This window comes from Denticeps clupeoides, chromosome 20, assembly GCF_900700375.1.
Source record: "Denticeps clupeoides chromosome 20, fDenClu1.1, whole genome shotgun sequence".
In the NCBI taxonomy this organism is placed as follows: domain Eukaryota; kingdom Metazoa; phylum Chordata; class Actinopteri; order Clupeiformes; family Denticipitidae; genus Denticeps; species Denticeps clupeoides.
In genome coordinates this window covers 4,677,024-4,699,214 of record NC_041726.1, presented here as the reverse complement: position 1 = coordinate 4,699,214, position 22,191 = coordinate 4,677,024, and the positions used below count along the sequence as shown (strand labels likewise).

The 22,191-nt window shown below is 45.0% G+C and overlaps 1 protein-coding gene across 1 annotated transcript in view; it reads left to right on the top strand.

Moving 5' to 3' along the window:
- The window catches only part of cdk6 (cyclin dependent kinase 6), a 36,994-nt gene extending 17,585 nt beyond the window's left edge, over positions 1 to 19,409 (top strand). The window contains exons 5-8 of the mRNA XM_028964430.1: positions 5,962 to 6,071; positions 13,999 to 14,049; positions 14,556 to 14,691; positions 15,199 to 19,409. Coding sequence (XP_028820263.1) covers positions 5,962 to 6,071; positions 13,999 to 14,049; positions 14,556 to 14,691; positions 15,199 to 15,390 — 489 coding nt within the window. The 3' untranslated portion in view covers positions 15,391 to 19,409. The remainder of the gene's footprint in view (positions 1 to 5,961; positions 6,072 to 13,998; positions 14,050 to 14,555; positions 14,692 to 15,198) is intronic.
- Positions 19,410 to 22,191: the final 2,782 nt, after the last annotated feature.

Genomic DNA, 22,191 nt, shown 5'->3' with positions numbered 1-22,191 from the left:
TCGTTCTTGCCGCGCCTCCATCAACTTTCTCTGGACCGGAACACCACTGTCATGTTTCTGGGCGAGGACGTGTTTGTACCCCGTCACCCGTCGTTGAACCCAGGCAGAACGTTCCGTTGAAGATATTTGAGGGTTTTTTTTTTCGGGTGAAGAGATGTGGAATATGTTGGAGGGGTAGACGGGTGACGGTTCCACGGTGGAGACCTAACAGTTAGTAGCGTTCATTTAATGAACGGTTTAATCAAATTCCCCCATGCCACAATAAACATAGAAATCTCTTTTGATTCTGTTTTAGGTATTTGTGCAAAAAGTTATTAAATAGCCCCCAGTTCCTTTATGTAACTAAGCAACCAAACTTATGCAACTAAGCAAACAAAAACCATTTTTTTTTTTAACAACCATAAAAAGTTGATGCAGATGCAAACTTCCTCTTTATTTAAATTTTTTTATGAACGGTTAGGGAGGTGTAATTCGAGCTGCTGCTGCGGCACACCTGGAATAACAGGTGATGCAACGTCTTTGTCTTAACAAAGTCATAATAGACCCAGGTTGCCAGATGCTTCGTCCACAGTTCGCTGGAGTTTCAGGTGGGGGGGGGTTGGCTCAAATGTTCTATACCCGAACCTTCATAGCCCTCCTGAGAAGCTCAGCATTACTTGCTTTACTTGGGACACGAATAGCCGCCGCAATATGAACATGCATTAATGTTATTTAAAAGGTCCAGTGAGGAAGTTGCATGGTACCCCAAATACTTCCATCGTGTCCCTGAGCGAGACACTTAAACCTGAGGGTCTCCAGGGGGTGAGTGTATTGTTGTCACCTTTTTTAGTGACTTATATTCACCAGTCACGGTGTACGTGTGACTGCTCAGGTACTTCCACCTATAATACCTGATATCATGCTATGGAGCTCTTCTTGTGGAGCTTCTGCAATTAAACTTAAAATTGATGGTCAGAATTTAACCGCGGCCTTACTGAACTGTGCAGACTAAGATCAACTTCCTAGAGCGACTGGTGAGGCAGCCGGCATGTGAGGGGGGGGGTGGACATGGCACGCAGACGAGCACGTGCCGAGCACTCTGGGAATGTTTGGATATCTCCTTCACCGTTCCAACGAGAGAGAGAGAGAGAGAGAGAGAAGGGGGAAAAAATGCATGTCCAAACTGCACCGGGGGCCAAAAAAAAACCAAGGAGACGAGGGGTGTGGGGGCGGGGCTTCCCGAGAGCCAACAGATACACAACCGCGGTGGAGCCCACCGCACACGGTGCCCGGCGAACGTCTTATTTGGCATTTCCTGCGCGACCCCCCCCGCCACTGGGGCCTGCGACTTGCCGCCGTTAATAGCCCAAGGGCCCCTGGGCCGCCGGCCAGCTCAGGAGCCGAAAGGGAAGGTTTTAATTTTTTTATTTTTTTGGAGGGGGGGGGGTTTAATATATTACAGCATATATCAGGAATGTTCCGACTAATGATGTGCGGATGCAGTAGCGCTGGGGAAAAAGGACCTGACTGTGCTTTCTTTGTTCGGCGACTGAGAAAGGCCCCATGCAGCATTTTTGTAAGTTGCGGCATATTTTGGCAGCAGCTTTGGGGCCTTTTTTTTTTTTTTAAAAACTTCATATATGTCACCTCGCCGTTTGGCGCAGCCCCACTTCATTGTAGCTATTTAGATAGTCCGTCCAAAGCGTGGCGGGGGGATAATTTAAAGGCGCGACTCTTGATCTTCAAAGTGTTGGCGTTTACGAATTGTTTAGGGTGGTAGTAGCCTAGTGGGTAACACACTCGCCTATGAACCAGAAGACCTGGGTTCGAATCCCACTTAGTACCATCGTGTCCCTGAGCAAGACACTTAACCCTGAGTTGCTCCGGGGGGGGGACTGTCCCTGTTACTACTGATTGTAAGTCACTCTGGGTAAGTGCATCTGGTAAATGCTGTAAATGTAAATGTAAATGTAGGGTGGTAGTGGCCTAGTGGGTAACACACTCGCCTATGAACCAGAAGACCTGGGTTCGAATCCCACTTACTACCATCGTGTCCCTGAGCAAGACACTTAACCCTGAGTTGCTCCGGGGGGGGACTGTCCCTGTAACTACTGATTGTAAGTCGCTCTGGATAAGGGCGTCTGGTAAATGCTGTAAATGTAAATGTAAATGTTTACTGCCTCGAGACCACAGTGCGTCGAGGACATCATTCGATGAAGGCTGCCCATGACAATGTGCCCCGATAAAAGAGAGGTGTCATTAGCCGAGAGACTCCCCCAATAGAGTCCGATGGTGAATAAAATATGGGGTTGTGTGGGGGCCGCTGGATTAACTTGAATGCCTTACTGTAGTTTTGGAAGCTTAGAGCGACGGGACTTAAATTTGGATGCGTAATCACGCACGTGCTATTTTTAGAGGTCGCGGTGGCCATCTTGGAAAGGTATCCGGGGAGCGGACGGTGCAGGTTTAGGCCGGATCGGCGGTCCCTGGAGTGGCAGCGAGGGCTGAATCTTTGCATGTACGTTTGCATTGTCATAATGAAGTCCATGCGTTTGGCAACTTAGATATTTAAAACTCAAAACTTCTTTTTTGACAGCTCTATTAATGTAACGGTGAAAATGATCAGCGCACGTGTTGATTCCAGCGGTCAGTGTCGGCCGATTCACTTCCTTCGATGCGGGGAATGTAAACGCCGGTCGGCAGTTGGCTTTTTTCACACGGCTGCGCCCCCCCGGAGGAAACGGGAGTCGCGCGTCGGAAACCGCAACGGCGCGGTACAGTAAGGTCGGCGGGGGCCGGATGTGTCTTTTTCGGGGCTCCTCGTAGAGGGGGGGCGGGAGCGCGCTCCCTCACCGGAAAGGAACGAACAGAATGCCGCCCTTTTAATCTGCAGACGGGCCGGGCCGCTTTATCTGACCTTCCGCGTCGCGGGGGGCCGGCCTTGGTGTCGTACAGCACAAGAGGGAAGACAGGAAGAGATGTGTGTGTGTTGGTGTGTGTGTGTGTGTGTGTGTTCAGCGGCAAAATAGAGAGCCGTGTGTTTGGTTGAAGAAAAAGCAACTTGTGTTGCAGACGGCCGCGGCGACGGAGAAAGGACGGGTGCGTTTTATGGACGTCGAGAGCGCCGCGGCGCCAACAGTGGCCCGATTGTGCGGCACGAACGCGGTCGTGCAGCCTTTCCGTGGGAGCGTAGTGGCGAGGAAGGGGAAAGTCCTTTCGGCAGCTTCCTCTCAACCCCGCAACAAAAAGCAAACGTGTGTGTGTGTGTGTGTGTGTGTGTGTTTGGTGGCATTCATTCGTCACCAAATGCGAACGGCGCGTTAAAACAGGGGAGCCGAGTTTTAGAAGAAGAAAGGCGTTCCGGGGCGGCCCGTGCGTGTCTGCGGCGAGGCCTTCTAATAATTCTCAGCGGATATAGCTCGGCGCTATCACCACGTGGCGGCGGGTGCGGTTCTTCCTAGAAGTCGTACGCCGTTTTTTTTTTTTTTTGTTTGTTTCGCAGCGCCGCGATAGGAGAGCGCGAAGCCGCCGAGGCGTCCTACGCCGCGAACAGAGGCACATCAAACGACACACGCCGCGAGGGACTATTTTAACTCGGGCGTGGGCGCAAATTCCTCTTTTTTTTTTTTTTTGCACTTCGTTGAATGAAGGTTTGGCGAAGCTGAATGAGAGCCAGGCCGTGAGCGTTTCATTTTTAGAACGGGTCACATGCCTGGTTCGGTCACGTGACGGCCGAGGCCTTTAAACCGACTTCCTCGCCGCTTCTTCTGAACTGGGAAGACGTGAGCGTGAAAGTGACACGTTTGCACCATGATGCGCGCTAAATATAGTCGCAAGCGCTTCGGCGCTCGCGGCGGGTGGCATATTTAAAGGAGAAAGATCTGAGCGCCTCAGAAACGTGCGACACACACACTGCCAGAACGGGGTTTTCTTTTTTTTTTTTCTGGATTCTTTTATTGTTGCAAAAGGTACTTCTCGAATCCTCCAATATCTCCCATAAGTGGCTGAAGGTCATATCATGGCCAAAGGTCAACGTAGGACACTTGCAGAGGTGGCATGCTTCGTTATTGCCCGACGTAGAGTTTTGAGGATATTTGCTTGCATTGTCACACTAGTTTCTATAAGAGTGGCATTATACAGGGTGGGCCATTTATATGGATACACCTTAATAAAATGGGAATGGTTGGTGACATTGAACACATTTTATAGGTGGTCAGAAACTTGTAAAGAACTCATGAAAGTTACGTTAAAACCACACCAAGCACACCATTGTTTTTCTTGTGAAATTACCAATAAATTTGACGTGTCACATGACCCTCTTCCTATTGAAAAAACAAAAGTTGGATCCAAGATGGCCGACTTCAAAATGGCCACTATGGTCACCACCCATCTTGAAAAGTTTGCCCCCTCACATGTACTAATGTGCCACAAACAGGACGTTAATATCACCAACCATTCCCATTTTATTAAGGTGTATCCATATAAATGGCCCACACTTTATTATATAATTGTAGGCACTCTTTAAATCAGAACAAGAAAACTTTATTAATCCCGAAGGAAATTGCTTAAAGGATTTAAAAATATTTATTTAGCAATTTCGACCTGGATGGTGCTTAGGAACACATATAAACACACATAGGAAAGACTCAGTCTCCCGGTTTGATTTAGGTTAAGAAGCGTTGCTCCAGTGTTCTTCTCTGCTGGCGCTCGACGTGACCGTTGTCCATGCTGACAGCCTCATGGGTGTTGGTGATTACGAGGCAATATTTGGCCTTTTTATGCCCAATACAAGAATAATTACTTTTGCTTGAAGTTCACTATGTAGAATGGTGGCAATGGCAAATATATAGAGTCTGTTTTTCACGTCATCTTTGTTTTTCTCAGCTGCCACTCCACATGTCTTGAGTACGGAGTACTTTTTGTACTTCGACTTGAAGAACGTTGGTGTTTTTTGCACCTCTTGATAATGCCGACTCACCGACCCTTTTTAGTCGATTCAAGTGCTCAATCTGGACAAATGGACCCAAATTGCGCCATGCAATTCAGTTTCTCGATTTCATTTATTACGGTGTATAATGTGCAGGACGTTTTGGGGAACAGATTCCGTGTCAATTCTGTCCTTTTGTTCTCGAAATCGCTGCAGTAACAACCATGACCGTGTCTACCAATCAGTCTAATAAGATGAAATGACCATTGCCTTGCACCGCTGGCCACGCCTTCCACTTATTGCCACGCGGAGAATGCACGACGGACTTCTCCTCTTGCTTGCAAACGCGCCGACCCAGCCGAGGCCGCGATAAGTGCGCGGAGCGATTCGCCAATTCCCAGCCAGAGCCTCTAGGAAATCTGGCCGGGGAGGGGGGGGGAAAGCACCTGGAACGCTTCCACTTTCTCGAGCGGGGTCACTGAGTTTCATCTGGAGGCTTTCCCTACTGTAACTGTTAACAATGCCGCCATTCCTGAGTCTGCTCAGTCTCCAGCTGTCTGTATAAGGCATGTCCACTCCGCAGAGATGACGGCCCTGCCGGGAGGTGTCTGTGGAATCGCCGCGCCCGGTTTGCAGATAGGCCACGAGGCCAAGGCGGGGAAAAAACTAAAAACCAAAAAAAAAGCGGCAAGCACGTCGTCCGAGTTGACCGGGGTGGACGCGTCGACTGGTTAATCCACCAGAAGCCCGCGACTGGCGGGAGAGGTCCCCCGGTGGCTCGCTGTGGAAATTCCGAGAGCGGGAGCCGGGGCGACCTGCACTGCCAGATATGATTTCATACCTTACATAAGCCCCCGGCACAGGGACAACAGGGACTTTTGGGGCCGTTTTATTTATTTATTTATTTATTTTGCATGCCTTCGTCGGGGTGAATAGCCGTGCTGTGCATCATCTCCTGGCCGGGATGATGCCGGAGTTAACGCTGTCCAGTAGATCCCATCCGTCCAGGATGCACACTAATGCGCGGCGTTGTGCTTTGCTTGTGCCCTTTGCAGGTGGTCACGTTGTGGTACAGAGCTCCTGAGGTCCTGCTTCAGTCCAGCTACGCCACGCCAGTGGACCTGTGGAGCGTCGGGTGCATTTTCGCAGAGATGTTCCGGAGGAGGTGAGATGTTTTTTTTTCTCTCACCCTCTGTGGCCCATCGAGCCCACGCCGTTCTGTCGTTTGGATTAGCGTAGTTCCGTGCTGCGTGAGCAATGCACTCTGCAACGCCAGGGCCTTTTCTGGTGAAGCAGAGATGCCTAGATGTCCTTCACCATGAGCTTGACCATATACCTCTCCGAGTGGTTTTATGTGTCTGCAAGTACCCTTTTACAAATAAAAAAAAAAAAGGGTTTCATTTTTATCATCTCAAAGTTACTCATATAGGTAGTTTATCGGCTGAAATTGGTCCTTAGAAGTTGGTCAAAACAATGCTAACCAACTAGCTAAATGCGTTAATGCCCACTATTATGTAATAACGACTATTCATTTACATTTACAGCATTTACCAGACGTCCTTATCCAGAGTGACTTATAATCAGTAGTTACAGGGACAGTCCCCCCCTGGAGACACTCAGGGTTAAGTGTCTTGCTCAGGGACACGATGGTAGTAAGTGGGGTTTGAACCCGGGTCTTCTGGTTCACAGGCGAGTGTGGATGTGATGATCTAACCAGCAGCTCATCTTGTTGAAGAAGGTGTGTTGGAATATGTGTGCAACGCACACGGAACGGCCGCTGGAGAAACAGCAAGGCCACGTTAACAGATGCAAAGTCCCAAGAAAAGTCCCGCACGCGCCTCATCTGAGGTGCAACACGCAGATCGCTCGTCTGGAGTTAAACATCTCCCTTCAAACGTTGCTCCCCAGTCGGATCTCGTTTCTCCTGCGGTCTCGGAGGAACAGCAAATGCAGAACTGAAAAACTTGCTTTTTTTTTTCTCTCGGTTAAACGCAACGAGGCATTTTTTTTTTTTTTTTTTTTTTTTGCCGAATATTCTGTTAATTCATTTCTGTCACAGTTGCTGCGGTTTTGGGCGTCTGAGGCCGCTGCGCACATGCGGTTTAACGGACCCTTTGAGCAACAGGCCAGAGGCTGTTGCTGATTACCCTCGGTAATCTGCCTCGAGCAGCAGTAACGCTTCAATGAATCATTTATTGCGCCACACGCAGCGCTGCGATCACAGTGGAGACTTGGGGGCGTGGGGGGGGGGGGGAGAGAGGGAGGACGGTGCCGCCATGGCGCATCCACGATCTCGGCACCGCGCCGGGCCTGCAGTCGCGCTTCCTTCGCTAGGCCTGCAAATGAGCGCGGGCAGACGCGCCGCAGGTGGGTTTCAGCCGAGGCGTGGGCGTGCTCCTGCCCGCGTTGTCGTGGAGGCGTGCGTGCGTGCGTGGGCGTGTGTACCTCTTCCCCCAAGATCACCGGCTGATTGTGTCCCCATTGTGTTTCTGCCGGATGTGGGAGGCCCTGCGTGTGGTTGTAGCCTAGCGGGTAACACAGTCGCCTGTGAACCAGAAGATCCGGGTTCAAACCCCACTAACAACCATCGTGTCCCTGAGCAAGAGACTTAACCCTGAGTGTCTCCAGGGGGGGACTGTCCCCGTATCTACTGATTGTAAGTCGCTCTGGATAAGGGCGTCTGGTAAATGCTGTAAATGTAAGAGAAAGAAAGAGAGAGAGAGAAGGAGTTGATGGAGAGGAGTGATGTTTTCCTACCCACCTCTCGGCTACGTTCCACGAGATCACTGCCTGAAAGTCCTGTAGGTTGGCCGTATGGCCCCAACCTTATTGTGAAGTGTGGTTAAGTTCTATCTACAGAGATGTATACGAGTCGCTCATTTGCATTGCTTTGAGTCCCAAGTCATTGGTGGTGGTAGTAGCCTGGTGGGTAACACACTCGCCTATGAACCAGAAGACCCGGGTTCAAATTGTGTCCCTGAGCAAGTATCTCCAGGGGGGGGGGCTGTCCCTGTAACTACTGACTGTAAGTCGCTCTGGTTAAGGGCATCTGGTAAATGCTGTAAATGTAAAAAAATGTAAATGTTTTAAATCAGCGATAAGTAACACACCTCCACCCAAACTGTCCATCACCGAAATCGTAATACTGCATAAAAACTGCATATAAAATAGATAATATGCTTGCACACCTTAGCAGCTTATTAATACCTCCTTTTGTATTTTGATTTTTTTTTGCTGCACCATGATCTTGGAGGAACGGTCTTGTGTATTGTGTAGATGACAATATAGACAATTCCAACAATGTATTTCAGTTTAATCCTTGACGCTGATCTTTAGCTTGGTGGCTTTAAGTCCTCAAATGTTGGAGTTCATACTTCTGGCAAGAGACATTCTGTTCACATCCTTTGACTCGGTCCACGATTTAACTCGTAACTTTTTCTTTTTTTTTAAGCAAAGTAAATAAATTCCATGGGAGTAAGTAACATTTGCTCTTATATATTTCCTTTACTCTGACATATTACCTTGGGCAAAATAAAGTTTCAGCAGTTTGTTACGCCTCCATCCTTGGTGGAATTTGAGTGAATGTGACTATGCTGGATTACTGGAATTACTGGGAAGTGTCTTGGACAGATCTCTTTTATGGCCTTATTGTAAAATACTAGATGAAGCAGCGAGCTTGGCTGTTCGATGACATGCACTGGACTAATTGCCCGACTAATTGCCTGACCGGTCAGCAAGATCCCTTTAGTCCATCCCTGAAATCAACTGGGTGGTCACCTTAGATCGGGGGTGTGAGACTCACGAGACCACTGTATATAGATCTTTTATTATGACCCGGCGATATGAAGTGCTGAAAACACATGAACTACAGATCCCATAATGCAGTGCTTCGGTTGGCCTTGCCAAATGCAGCTGAATCTGTACAGGAGCGGTTTCCATGTCAACGGCAAATGGGTTGTGAAGCAGCTCGAAATTCTTTTTTTTTTTGAGCTTCAAAGTCGGCAAAACGGCATGCAAACTCCGTGCATTGGGCCGCTCAGTTTGTCAGCAAAGCGTGAACTGCATCATGGGATATGTAGTTTGTTTGGCAGAGTTTGACACGTGCTTTAGATGGCTGCCGCAACGCTACATGATGTCTACTAGCAGCTCCAAGCTTTGTGCATCTGGACCAGTGAGCCTGTCTCCGACACAAAAGAGCGATCGGAGGAAGGCTGCAATCGCTCTGGATCCTGGCCCCTCTCCAAGACAGCCTAAAGGCCCGGAGAAGGTCTTTTGATCCTCAGTAACAGCACACCTCTCCCCCGTCTCTCTCTCTCTCTTTCTTTTCCCTTCTTTCTCCACCTCGGTCCTGCAGGTGATTCAGATGGCTTTTTAAAAGGCCACCTGTTCCAGATTAAAGTGTCCATAAGGCATCCAAACGCCATGTTTGAGGAACACTGAACTCGAATGGCGTCGTGTGACTCACACAGAGACCGGGCGGCGTGATATCCTGGAACCAGAAGCCATGTTTTATTCAACTCTTTCAGGGAAAAGAACTTTTTTTCATAGTCAGCGATGCAGACCCAAGAGGCCACACCTCTTGGAGAAACCCCTGGTCTTCTCATGTATTGTTTTTACCATTTCATCAAAGCCACCATCAAAGCTTTCATAAAGTGGTTGGTGCCTGGACCTGTTTGCTGTCACAGTGTACACTGTCTGTAGAATATCATGAGAGACGTCTTAATAAGAGCTTTGCTGCATGTTAATTGAAGACAGGAGAATTCTTGAATAAAGGTACCTTCTAATCTATCTACATGTTTGGTTTCATAGTGAATCTGGTCCATGATGACAAATATGATGTCCACCAATGACGCCATGAACAAGTGGCATTATGACATTAATACTCGGTGTTGCCAGATTAGTTTGAACGGAAATGAGCAAAAAAAATTGTTGTTGAGAATTCTCAATTAAATATGTTAAGTGGCCATGGCAGGTAATTCAAAATACTCAGATTCAAAATACTGATGCTGGCCTACAAAGCCTAACATGGAGTAGCACCATCCTACCTCACAGCCCTTATTACCCCTCGCACTGCACCTCGTATACTCCGAGCCTCCATTACTGCTCGCCTGGTCCCTCCATCTCTGAAGGTAAAAGGAAGACGCTCATCTAGACTCTTCTCCGTCTTGGCCCCTCGGTGGTGGAATGAACTTCCCCTCGAGGTCAGAACAGCTCAGTCACTGAGCACCTTCACACGACAGCTCAAGACCTTCCTCTTTAGAGAATATTTAGATTAACTTGTCACCTTCTTATTGTCTGACTTATATATACAGGGTGGGCCATTTATATGGAAACACCTTAATAAAATGGGAATGGTTGGTGATATTAACGTCCTGTTTGTGGCACATTAGTATATGTGAGGGGGCAAACTTTTCAAGATGGGTTGCCATAGTTGCCATTTTGAAGTCATCCATCTTGGATCCAACTTTTGTTTTTTCAATAGGAAGAGGGTCATGTGACACATCAAATTTATTGGTAATTTCACAAGAAAGGTTTTAACGTAACTTTATTCTTTCATGAGTTATTTACAAGTTTCTGACCACTTACAAGATGTGTTCAATGTCACCAACCATTCCCATTTTATTAAGGTGTATCCATATAAATGGCCCACCCTGTAGAAACTACAACAGAGTGAATAAAAAAGATTGTATTCATAGTTGGGGGTCCTAGTGAACCAGAATTGATCACTTCATCCATGGTAACCTGGAAGCACGTTGTAAGTCGCTCTGAGAGCAATATTTACAAGGTACAATATATACGCTTGTGCAAGGAAGAAGTGAATAAAATGATTGTATTCGTGGTTTGAGCCTAGTGAACCAGAACTGAAAGCACGTTGTAAGTCGCTGTGGATAAGGGCATCTACCAAATGCTGTAAATGTAAATATACAATATTTGCAGATGTGCACAAAATACAAATTAAAATGAAGAAAATTGTTCAGGGTGGTTGTAGCCTAGTGGGTAACACACTCGCCTATGAACCAGAAGACCCAGGTTCAAACCCCACTACTCCTGAGCAAGACACTTGTGTCTCCAGGGGGGGGACTGTCCCTGTAAGGGCATCTGGTAAATGCTGTAAATGTGAATGTTCTCCCTACGCATCCCTTCGATGCTCAACCGTATTGTCATCTGGCGATGAGCCGTATTGTCACTCTTTGACATGTTCCTCAGACCATCCCTGAAGAAATCTTTCAGTTTAGCAGGGCACACTGTGCCACTGAAGGAGATTGTTGTCATTGGTGGGTGCAGGTGGCTTGCAGGGATCTGTAGGTAGGTCCGTAAGTACATGCACCGAGCATCATCCAGAACATCACAACGCCCTCCATCATCTTCCCCTCCCATTTTTTTGCTTACATTTTTCAGAAGCCCTTATCCAGAGCGACTTACAATCAGTGGTTACAGGGACAGTTCCCCCCTGGAGACACAAGTGTCTTGCTCAGGAACACAATGGTAGTAAGTGGGGTTCGAGCCCAGGTCTTCTGGTTCATAGGCGAGTGTGTTACCCGCTAGGCCACTACCACCCTACATTTACAGCATTTATCAGACGCCCTTATCCAGAGCGACTTACAATCAGTAGTTACAGGGACAGTCTCCCTGGAGCAACTTATGGTTAAGTGTCTTGCTCAGGGACACGATGGTAGTAAGTGGGATTCGAACCCGGGTCTTCTGGTTCATAGGCGAGTGTGTTACCCACTAGGCTACTACCACCCCTGCCACCTATTGTCCGTCGATGTCGTCGGCGTCTCTGGTTGTAATGTTGTAGCGAATTCTAGCACCCACACAGATGCCGTTGGTTTGCATCCATGTACATGCTTACACAAACCTGCACGTACAAACACACTTCACACAAACACAGACACGTGTCAGAATGCAAATGGGGGCAGTGGCAGCCTAGCGGTTAAGGAAGCGGCCCCGTAATCAGAAGGTTGCCGGTTCGAATCCCGATCTGACAAGGTGCCACTGAGCAAAGCGCCGTCCCCACACACTGCTCCCCGGGCGCCTGTCATGGCCGCCCACTGCTCACTCAGGGTGATGGGTTAAATGCAGAGGACACATTTCACTGTGTGCACCGTGTGCTGCGCTGCCGTGTATCACATGTGACAATCACTTCACTTTACATAAAAAAGAGCGGTGACAGGCAGTCACACGCGCGCATATTCTGGCCTACGGAAGAAGAAAAACCAAACGGACGGGCTCGGCGCGTATTCCTACTGACGCGCATGTTCCAGAGGTTGTCCCAGCGGGACGTGCGCAGAGGAGCTGGCACGGGCCGAGCCAGCTGCGCGTCAGAACCGAGCTCGTTCACAGAGGGGGCTCACAGAGAGCCGCGGCCCCGGGCCCCTCGCCGCATAATGCCGGCCTTGTGCGCGGCCGGCCCGTCCTTCTCGCGCATTGGCGGCGGGACGGAAGCGGCGTGCCCCGAGAACCACTGCTTGTTTCGGCACGACGCCTCTTTAGCTGGTCGCAAAACACAAGAACTGGTTTGGTCCGCTATTCCAGACGAGGCAGTTGGGGCTTTTCTGTTTGCTCTATAATTATTACTTTTTCTTTCTTAAAACGGATAATAGAGCGTTTAAACCGAGAGATATGGGGGACATCGGCTTAGAAGAACCCTTATTGGATATGGAGAATGTGCCTTTTAGCTTGGGTCCCATAATGAAGTTGGAAGCCGCTGTGGAGGGAATTTCTCCAGTTAATCTCGAAAGTGTGACTTGGGGGATCATCGCTGGTTTGAGGCGACGGTGGAGGCCACATGGTCTGCACAAGGCCTTTGTTTAAGCACATTGAGGCATGTCTGGTGCTTTTCATTTTGCATGTCCTGCAGTAGGTCGACCTCTGGTGGTGGAGGATGATATGGAAGGTGCACACAAAGCACTGGACGCACTGTATTTGTGCAATGACGCGATGCATTCAGGCAACAGCGCACATCTGTGAAAGAACAGGCTTCATAAGTTTCTTTGTTTGGGGCTGTACGATATGGAAAACCCCAAATGTAAAAAAATGTATGGCATTTCGGTGACACGCTTATCCAGGGCGACTTACAACCAGTAGTTACAGCCGCTCAGGGTTAAATGACTTGTCCAGGGACACAATGACCTGTACCTGTGACTTTGTGGTCTTCATAGACGGCTGCAAAATTTAAAGGAAACCAAAAAGAATATGTTAGAATGTTTTCTATTATAAGTGCATTCTCCATGGGTAGCAGAACATAGCCTTTTGGGGACATTTGGAAAACACCTTAATAATAAAATATTACCCCATTACGATCATTGAGCTAAGCTTTGCTATTCTTCTCATTATTTTTGAAAATAATTTGAAAATGAAAGACCCATGATGCATTCTGCGATGCCTCAAAAATGGTTGACTTCTTGGCATTGGCTTCGTGCAGACGCCATTTCCATGTGTTCCTGGAAGGGCCACCCGTAACTCCGGTCTGACTTCACAAACCGTCTTCAGCTGTTGTTCCCACAGTGAGGCCGCTGAGCCCTTTCGCTCGCGGGAAAGGGGGGAAAACGGCTGGAGAGGGAACTCAAACACTCCGCTGGCGGCGGTTTAGCGTCTTGGAAGACTGGGCCCGGCGCCGTTTGCCGGTGGAATGTACACGCTCGTGCCAAAGGGGAAACATGGCCGCCCGCAGGCCCCGTCCCAAAGCGTCCCCGAAGCCGCAGGAACTGGCGGCGGCTCCGGCCCCTGTGTGGTCGCCTCACATGTGCTGAAAAAGTTCCCAGTTCTCCTCGGCCCCACCCCCCCCTCCCGCTCGGAACCTTTTTTTTTTTAAATTTTCCTTCGCTGCATCGTTACGTCAGTCTCTCGCAAACCTACAACCCCCCCCGAGCCATAAAAACAGAAGGGGATTTCATTTCTCCTACAAATAGACAGCTTCTCTGCGCTCATTTCCTCCAATTGTTGTAGGCCGTGGTCCTGGCGTGACTTCTCAGTCCTGTCGCCCTACTGTTATTCCTGCAACATCTAACCATCTTCCATCCATGTACAGTTATTCAGGCTTTCGCTAGCTCTAATTTTTTATACGTTTTTTATACGTTCTTCCGTTCCAGGCCTCTGTTCCAAGGGAAATCGGACGTGGACCAGTTAGGCAAGATATTCGAGTGAGTAAAGCATTTATTAAAATGCATGCGTGTTACGCGCCTCCAGACAAATATGTGAAATGTTATGTTTGTATGTACAAGAAATGGGCCAGAACAGTAAGATATTTGTGCATATTGGGCAGTGGTGGCCTAGCGGTTGAGGAAACGGCCCGGTAATCAGAAGGTTGCCGGTTCGAATCCCGATCCTCCAAGGTGCCACTGAGGTCCCCACACACTGCTCCCCGGGCGCCTGTCATGGCCGCCCACTGCTCACTCAGGGTGATGGGTTAAATGCAGAGGACACATTTCACTGTGTGCATCGTGTGCCGTGCTGCTGTGTATCACATGTGACAATCACTTGACTTAACTCACTTAACATATTCTTATTTGTACAATTATAACAGACACGGGGGTTGGGCATAACAGGGTTTTTTTAGGGACATGATCATGTCACAGACATTGTGGAAGCTAGTTTCCGGACAAGGTTTACCATTTCCGGGGTTTTGAGTGCTTGTCTGTCTTTGCAGTGTGGTCGGGGTGCCTTCCGCAGAGGACTGGCCTCAGAATGTGGGCCTCCCCCAGAGTGCCTTCTCCCCACGACCCCCCAAGCCCATTGAAGATCTCGTGCCTGACATCGATGAACTGGGGAAGTCCCTTCTGCTCGTAAGCTACATGTTCTCAGTGCTGTTTGTGTTCTGTGTGAGGATTTTACACATTTCACTAACTTTGTGGACTGATTTACACTGTTAATGATCAGTCGACTGTTAATGAACAAGCCCCTTCTTAACCAATTCTTCACTTTTTGCGTCCTGATTTGCACATTTAGGTAGAGCATTTAGGTAAAAAAAGTACTAACCCTAGCTCAGAAGCAAAAAAAACCCCCAAAACCGAGAGGATACAATCCACCGTCTTGCTGCGGCTTTACTTCTGCGCATTGATGGTGTGTAACACCAGTTTGAAAACTATGCCCTTAATCAGTATTAAGGTCATTGTCATTGGGTGCGTTGGTCACTCGATTTCATGTGACTTCAGTCGGACTGACGTGTTCATGTGTATTTTTTAAAAATTCTGCTTTAGCTGGACCAGCAAAATATTTTCTCCTTGAGTTGTTAAAAAGCTGCAACCTAAGCGTGCCTGACCCCCTTGTACCCGCTCACTCTCTCCACGCAGCAATTTCTGTCGTTCAACCCCTCCAGAAGGATATCGGCGTACGCCGCTCTGTCGCACACCTACTTCCTGGACCTGGACAGCCCCAGTAAGAGCCTTTACGCCCAACCCGGTAACAAACCTTCCCTGGAGGAGAGAGCATCCGAGGACTTCGCCCGAACTGGGCTCAGCGACTCTAAGACCCACCAGAACTAGTCTTTTGTACTAATATTACTTGTGCTGCTTTTTCACAAAAAGTACTTACAATACAACAAAAGAAAAAAAACTAAATGCGATTTTTTTTTTTTTTTTACCGGTCACCTTTTTCTGGTGTTTTTTTTTTTTTTTTTATTCAATTTTTATATGGCAATACAAGAGCAAATTAAGAGCATAGACTGGAAACAACAAAATTCGGAGACTGTTCAATGCTGCTTGCTCTTTGCTCTCACAAGATATGTAGCCTGCTGCAAGGAGGGGGCGTCTGGTTCCTTCACGTACCCCCACAAACCTCCCCAGGCCCGGACCAGAGACCGCCGAGTCCTCCTGCCGGCAATGTCTAAGGCGTGTGCCGCTCTCGCCGCGAGTCACTCCCTCGGCGGGGGGGTCTCTGGCCGTGCCGCTCACTACCGCAATGTATTACGGCCAACACCGCAGACGTTATGTTGAGCTCTCTGGACTCTGGTACAAAACGTGCTCTATCAACATCCGTTTTTTTTTTCTTTCCTTTCGAGCTGTTAAGCGTGGGATGTGTCTCCTAGTGTGAGGTAAGGCATTTGTAGCTGGGTAGCTATCTTTATATTGAACAAGAGCCTGATGATTGACAGCTCTCATTCGGGACGACTGAAACCTGCTCCCATCAAACATTGCTAAACATCTCGCTTCCTTCTTGTTTCAGCGAAATAAATCCCAGAGACACATTACATGACAGCAGCATATAAGCCCCACGCTTGGCGCACTTAGTGACAGTTTTAAAACGTGAGCGTTTCGGAATCTGGAGCCCACGCTCTGTACCCATGTGGCTGCGAGACAGGGGTGCAAACTCATGCACAATAACGCTTCATTTTACACACCTAGACACCCAATGAGAGTTCATCTTGATTGCGTTATGATGCAGTCTGGAGGGATTACTTACTTCATCCGGTGTCGGAATAATCTTATTGACCGGCGTCAGTCTCTTACTCTGGAAACACAATACATTTGCAACCCATCAGCTGGGGAACAGGGAATAGGGTAGATAGCAGGTGCGACATTTCCATGCACCTGCATGGAATTTTTTTGGATTCGACTTATTTTTGTAGGTAGGTAGTCTGGTGATCAAAGAGTTAAATGAAAGTGGTGTGACGAGTCATTTAGATTTAGATGGCTCAAGAATTAAGTAAAGGCGCAAGTGGCTAGAAAGTTATAAGCAGGCTCTGCAATACACGCACACACATACACACACACACACAAACCATAACTTCATACCAATAAGCGCTGGAAAGCTCAGACAAGCTCAGGTCTTCAATACACTCATTTCACCACAGTTTACTCTCAGGTGCATTTAGATCCAATACGTTTCAGGTTGCAAGCTAGTCATGCGTCATATCATGCACATCCGCAGTTACGTGTTTAACTGAAGATACGGTCTGTTGTAGTACAGCTTGGGTATGCCTGATAATGACAATGAAATACTGTCTCCTTTGACTGTGCCAGGGTGCCATGTTGGATTTCTTGAATTGTTTTATGGCAAGGCAGGACTTGATGGTTAGTTTGCATAGCTGTTTTATTCTAGATTGCTGCTGTGCATCACTACTAATACAAACCCTGTCATGGTACTGCCCTCCCCCAACATACAGTGAATACTTTGCATTTAGGTTTGCGTGATTGACGGTATTAAGACTGAATGCCAGTGCCATGTTAAATGGCTAAATGGACACACCCTAACCAATTTAAAAATTGAAACAAACGTGTGTTTAATTATGAATTGATGGTATGGAATGTATGAGCATGTAGCTCTAGAATTTGTTGAAAGTAGCACATTGTTATATAATTGTGCTCTAAGACATAGCACCTTTATTTTTTATATTTCCCATTCCAATGTATGTTTCCTCTTTTTCTGATATGTACATACTTTTCTTTTCAGATTACCGACAAAAAAAAAAAAAAAGATTAGGAGATAACAGGAGGGATAACAGCAGCATAAAACCACAATAAAAAAACAATATGTTATATGTATTTTAGATGTTGTTTTTGTTACTGTTTTTAGCCCTTTGATGGTCATATGTAAAAATAAGGCCTACTTTTTTTCATAAGGTTCATTTATTGATTATTTATTGACCCTAGAATTGTATATTGGTTGTGTTCTCAGTTTTATTTTATTTTATTTTTTATGGCGCTAACATTGAATAAAACATTTTTGGTGGGGTTTGTCTTGATGGTGCTGTAAGAATGACTTCAGACTTGAAAAGTAAGTGTCTCTGGACACAGCATGGATTAAATTTATAATTGTCTTACACCATAGTGGATCTACTCTTCATAGTAGTTCTATAGTTGATTACCGGTTAATCATTATTTCCAAACATTAAAATTAATTTACTTTTTATTTTTGCCATTGCATTATGTGGGCATGAACTTTGGGTCCCTCTACTGCAAAACAACATATAACATAACCTTAAAATTGTGTATTTGCAGCTTATGGAATCACTTTAATATTACATCTACATTTCATATAACATTCATAATATTTAATTAGCATTTATATAATATATATAAAGTCTTGATTCAAAGGTGTCCCACAACTATCAAACATTTTCTGACTACGTAATGGTTTTAATATATCACCGTGAAGTCACTATAAAAAAGCACTGTCATCATATTGTGATCATTTTTATATCTTATATTAAAATTTCACTGGAAAACTAAGCTTGTGTTTATAACATTAACAATTTGTGTTATCGCTTAAAAAACAAGTCAACAAATTGTGGGTCATTGTACTGTATGAACCTTATTATTTCTGTTAATCTTCTACATTGTGTTAAATTCTTCACCTTCACCACAATTTTCTAGTAGTCTCTTTCTAGAGTGAATTTTGTTTGGTTCTTTCAGAATTTTTTCTTGTCAGTGAAAATGTTTTAATTCACTATGTACTGTCATGGCTATGGTGTGTGTGTGTATGTCAATCAAGAAATGCAACGAATTATGAAATTCAGTGTGTTTGGGAAGCCGAATCATTGTTTTCTTTTTGAATTAGTAGAAAAAAAGAAGAATTGTATGCTGTATAAGTTGGAGGACTGAACAGCTGTTATGTCTTTTAAAGTTAGAACAAACTGTTTTTTCATGTTTAAAAAAATGCAAATATCACAGCCAAGTAGAAGCAAAAATTGTTTTTAATATTTATTTTTGGCATTCACATAACAGCCACTAACATATTCATTCAGTACTCATCACATAGCTTGTTTTATTTATGAATCAGTGTGGTAGACGAATTATGTACTGGTATAGGGTTTTTTAAAAGATGTTTAAAATAGCTAGCAAATTTTTTTTTATTTATTCAACGCAGCCTGGAATGTGGAGGGCTTTGGTTATGATAAATTGGAGTGAGGGACCTCATATGAGATCTTTCATAGATAACATTGAATGTTTTTTTTTCATCAACAAAATTGTGAAAAAGTGAAAAAGAAATGAATGTTTCATTGTGAGCTATTGGCAACCTTATTTGGTCTTTTATCTTTTCATTTTTGTTTCACGAAGGGGGGATGGGAATTTTTATATTTGTGGGTTTTGCTGCTAATTTCTGTCTTATGCTCTGGCTCGATTAAATATTGGCCTGGAACAAGGGGCACTGTAAATTGACCATTTTAATCTTTTCATTGGGTATTATCCAAAACATATATGGTCCTAGAACAAGCCATTACTATAAAGACTACCTTGAGAGCTCCAGACAGTGTAGTCTGGACGGTCTATACTGTCAGCATGTGTGTACCTTATGTGGAATCTGTTCAATTTCATCTTAAAAAGGGTTAATTGCTGCTCCATTTATTCCAGTTTTGTTTCCTCATGTCCCTGAGTACTGAGTTATTCTACCTTTTTATTCAATTTTTTAAAAAATATTGTGGTTCATTTTTCCCCGTCAGAAAAATTTGAAACATATCTTTAATTGATAAAAGCTGCTTGAGTTTCTGCCTATGTGTTGTATCTGTTACTGCTTGATATTTTTTATTTTTGTAAAATAAATTTTGTGTGCAAAAAATCTGAAATTGAGCCAACGTATTTTGTAGTTTGTAGATCCTGCCATTTTAATGGAATAACTAGTATGCAAGGCAAGGTAGGTGCTATCATGCTATCTATTATGCCAGTATATATTATCCAATCGTGCATAGTGCCATTTATAAGGAAACTGCATATGTGTTTTTAGCATTGTCTTGTAAAATGTATAGTGGCCGCAGGGTGGCATCGTGGTAAGTGATGTGGCCACCAGGGTTGGTTTAATCCTCGGACCTTGTGTGTGCAGAGTTTACATACTATCAATGTGTTGGTGAGGGGAGAGCACTGTTTCGTTGCATAGTAATTACCAGGCAAAAGGAAGATGTAATGCAGTTGTGCATGTCATTTAGAATACAGAGAAGCATATGAATTTATTCACAGGAAGAATGACGAGTACTTGTTTCTCACAGTGCAGAGTTTCTTTAAAAAAGACAAAAACTTGGTATAATGTTTAAAGAAAGTCAACTTGGAACGTTCCGCTGAAGGCATCAAGGGAGGCACTTCTCCATTTCAATTTGATTTTCAATTTGATTGGCCCACCACTTTAAAAATGAAAAATGTTGGACTTTTCAAGCATGAAGCAAGCGCCAGCCAATCAAACCCATTCATGCAAATTTCCTGAACCCATTGACCATGTGAGGGCAAAGCAGCTATATTGTTACAAATGAGAGACTATGATTGGCTGCCACTCCAGTGCTCCCTGCACTGCAGACAGGCCCACCGACACACCTAGCGGTGACACATCCATTAATTCATTTAAATGCCTTAAATATTGAAAATTAATCCCAACCTAATGTTAATTTGGGGGGAAATAGTACAATCCAGATTATTGTAGGAGTTTACAACACAAAGAAATAGAGTGCAATATCAACCTTATATCAGCAACTACTGGAAAGGAAAGGGAATACAAAACTATTTAAAGTGGGAAAAAGAACTGAATGTAAATATTTCAGAAGAAAAATGGCAGAATGTTTGGAAACTCCAACAATCTACAACATCATTGTGTAATTGGAGAGAGCACTGTTGGGAAAATATAGTAAGATTCTTTGTCACTCCTGAAATTAGGAGCACAATTTTATCCGTGGTGCATTCCACAGTGTGGAACACTACATGCAAATTATTCTCGTGTGTTTTGGTTCTGTCCCTACACTGTAAAGTTTTGGGAGAGTATTCATATGACCATTGTCAAGATTCTGGGTTACCAAATACCTTGGTCATGTATGTTGTTATATTTTGGTGATATGACAGGAACAGTTGTGTTAAAAGAAGATAAAGATATTTATTAGTGGTGGGCCGTTATCGGCGTTAATGTGCTGCGTTAACGTGAGACTCTTATCGGGCGATAAAAAAAATAATCTATTCACAAAGTTGGCTTGGGAGCTGGGTCTATACTACGCAAGCTATTGTGCCGGAGTTGGTTACACTAGATTTATAAGTATATTTCTTCTTTCTTGTGTCTTTTAGTTTCTTATTTCCTAAAGACTTTGTTTTTGAGACCCGGTTCAGGTCCCTTGGACACATGGCGTGAGCTGTGAGAGGTGCGTGGGGTTTGTGTGCCAAAAGTTATTTCTTTCATTTTAATTTCTATACATATTAGGAATATTTTGCATGTGTGTTATTTTGTGAATATTTTTTTTATGTTCTTTTAATGCTGTATATTGTAGAGAGAGGTGCAGAAAGACGCGATGTTCTGACGCGACCTTGCTTTTTGTACAGAATACACAGAAAATATCTTGGGTGTCAGCTCATCATTTGTGGTTCAAGAAACGAAATCAAAAAGTTACACAACGCAGAAGAAGAACCGCTACACTATGATGAATTTCACCTTGATATTTTAGCGCGGATGCATACCTAGCCGAATTGCACTGTAGGGGGCGAGAACGAGTCTTCGATCTGTGAAATGACCACATCAAACGTGACGTGGTAACATGGATGCAGCTATTTAACTGAATAAACAGCTGGTAAACACAAGTACATCTTATTTTCATCACCAACTATCGTAGTAGAACAGCTTTCTCAAGCAGTTTGTGATGCATTTTGGAAACAGGAGATGAGCCCCTGGCTTGAGAAACCCGGCTTGAGAAACCCGTTCTCAAAGACGTACTTTTAAACATTATTTGGGTAGCACACATATTCTGAATGCCCTCGGCGGAATTCAAATGATGTAGATTAATGTTGCTTACTCTAGAATAATTCCAAGATTACAGTGAGATTAATCTAGATTAAGAAAATTAATCTATGTCCACCTCTAATATTTATTTACAGCAGCCTGTAAAAAAACTATTGCAATGCGATGGTAGAAGCCAGCTCAACCAACACAAGAAGAGCTGCTGGAAATAGTCAAAGGAATATACAACATGGAGCTACTGACCTACAAGTTCAGAATTAAGGAAGAACAGCGTCATGAGAAATGGAAGAAATTGACAATTTTTATTTTGCTGACAGGTTGAGGACTGGAATATATATAGATATGGACATATGGTTGTATATGCATGAAACCGTGTGTATACAGTACAGGACAAAGGTTTTGACACACCTTCTCATTCAATGTGTTTTCTTTATCTTAATGACCATTTACGTTGGTAGATTCTCACTGAAGGCATCAATACTATGAATGAACACATGTGGAGTTATGTACTTAACAAAAAAAGGTGAAATAAGTGAAAACATGTTTTATATTCTAGTTTCTTTGCTCTGGTTCCTGCTTTGCACACTCTTGGCATTCTCTCAATGAGCTTCAAGAGGTCGTCACCTGAAATGCTTCTCCAACAGTCT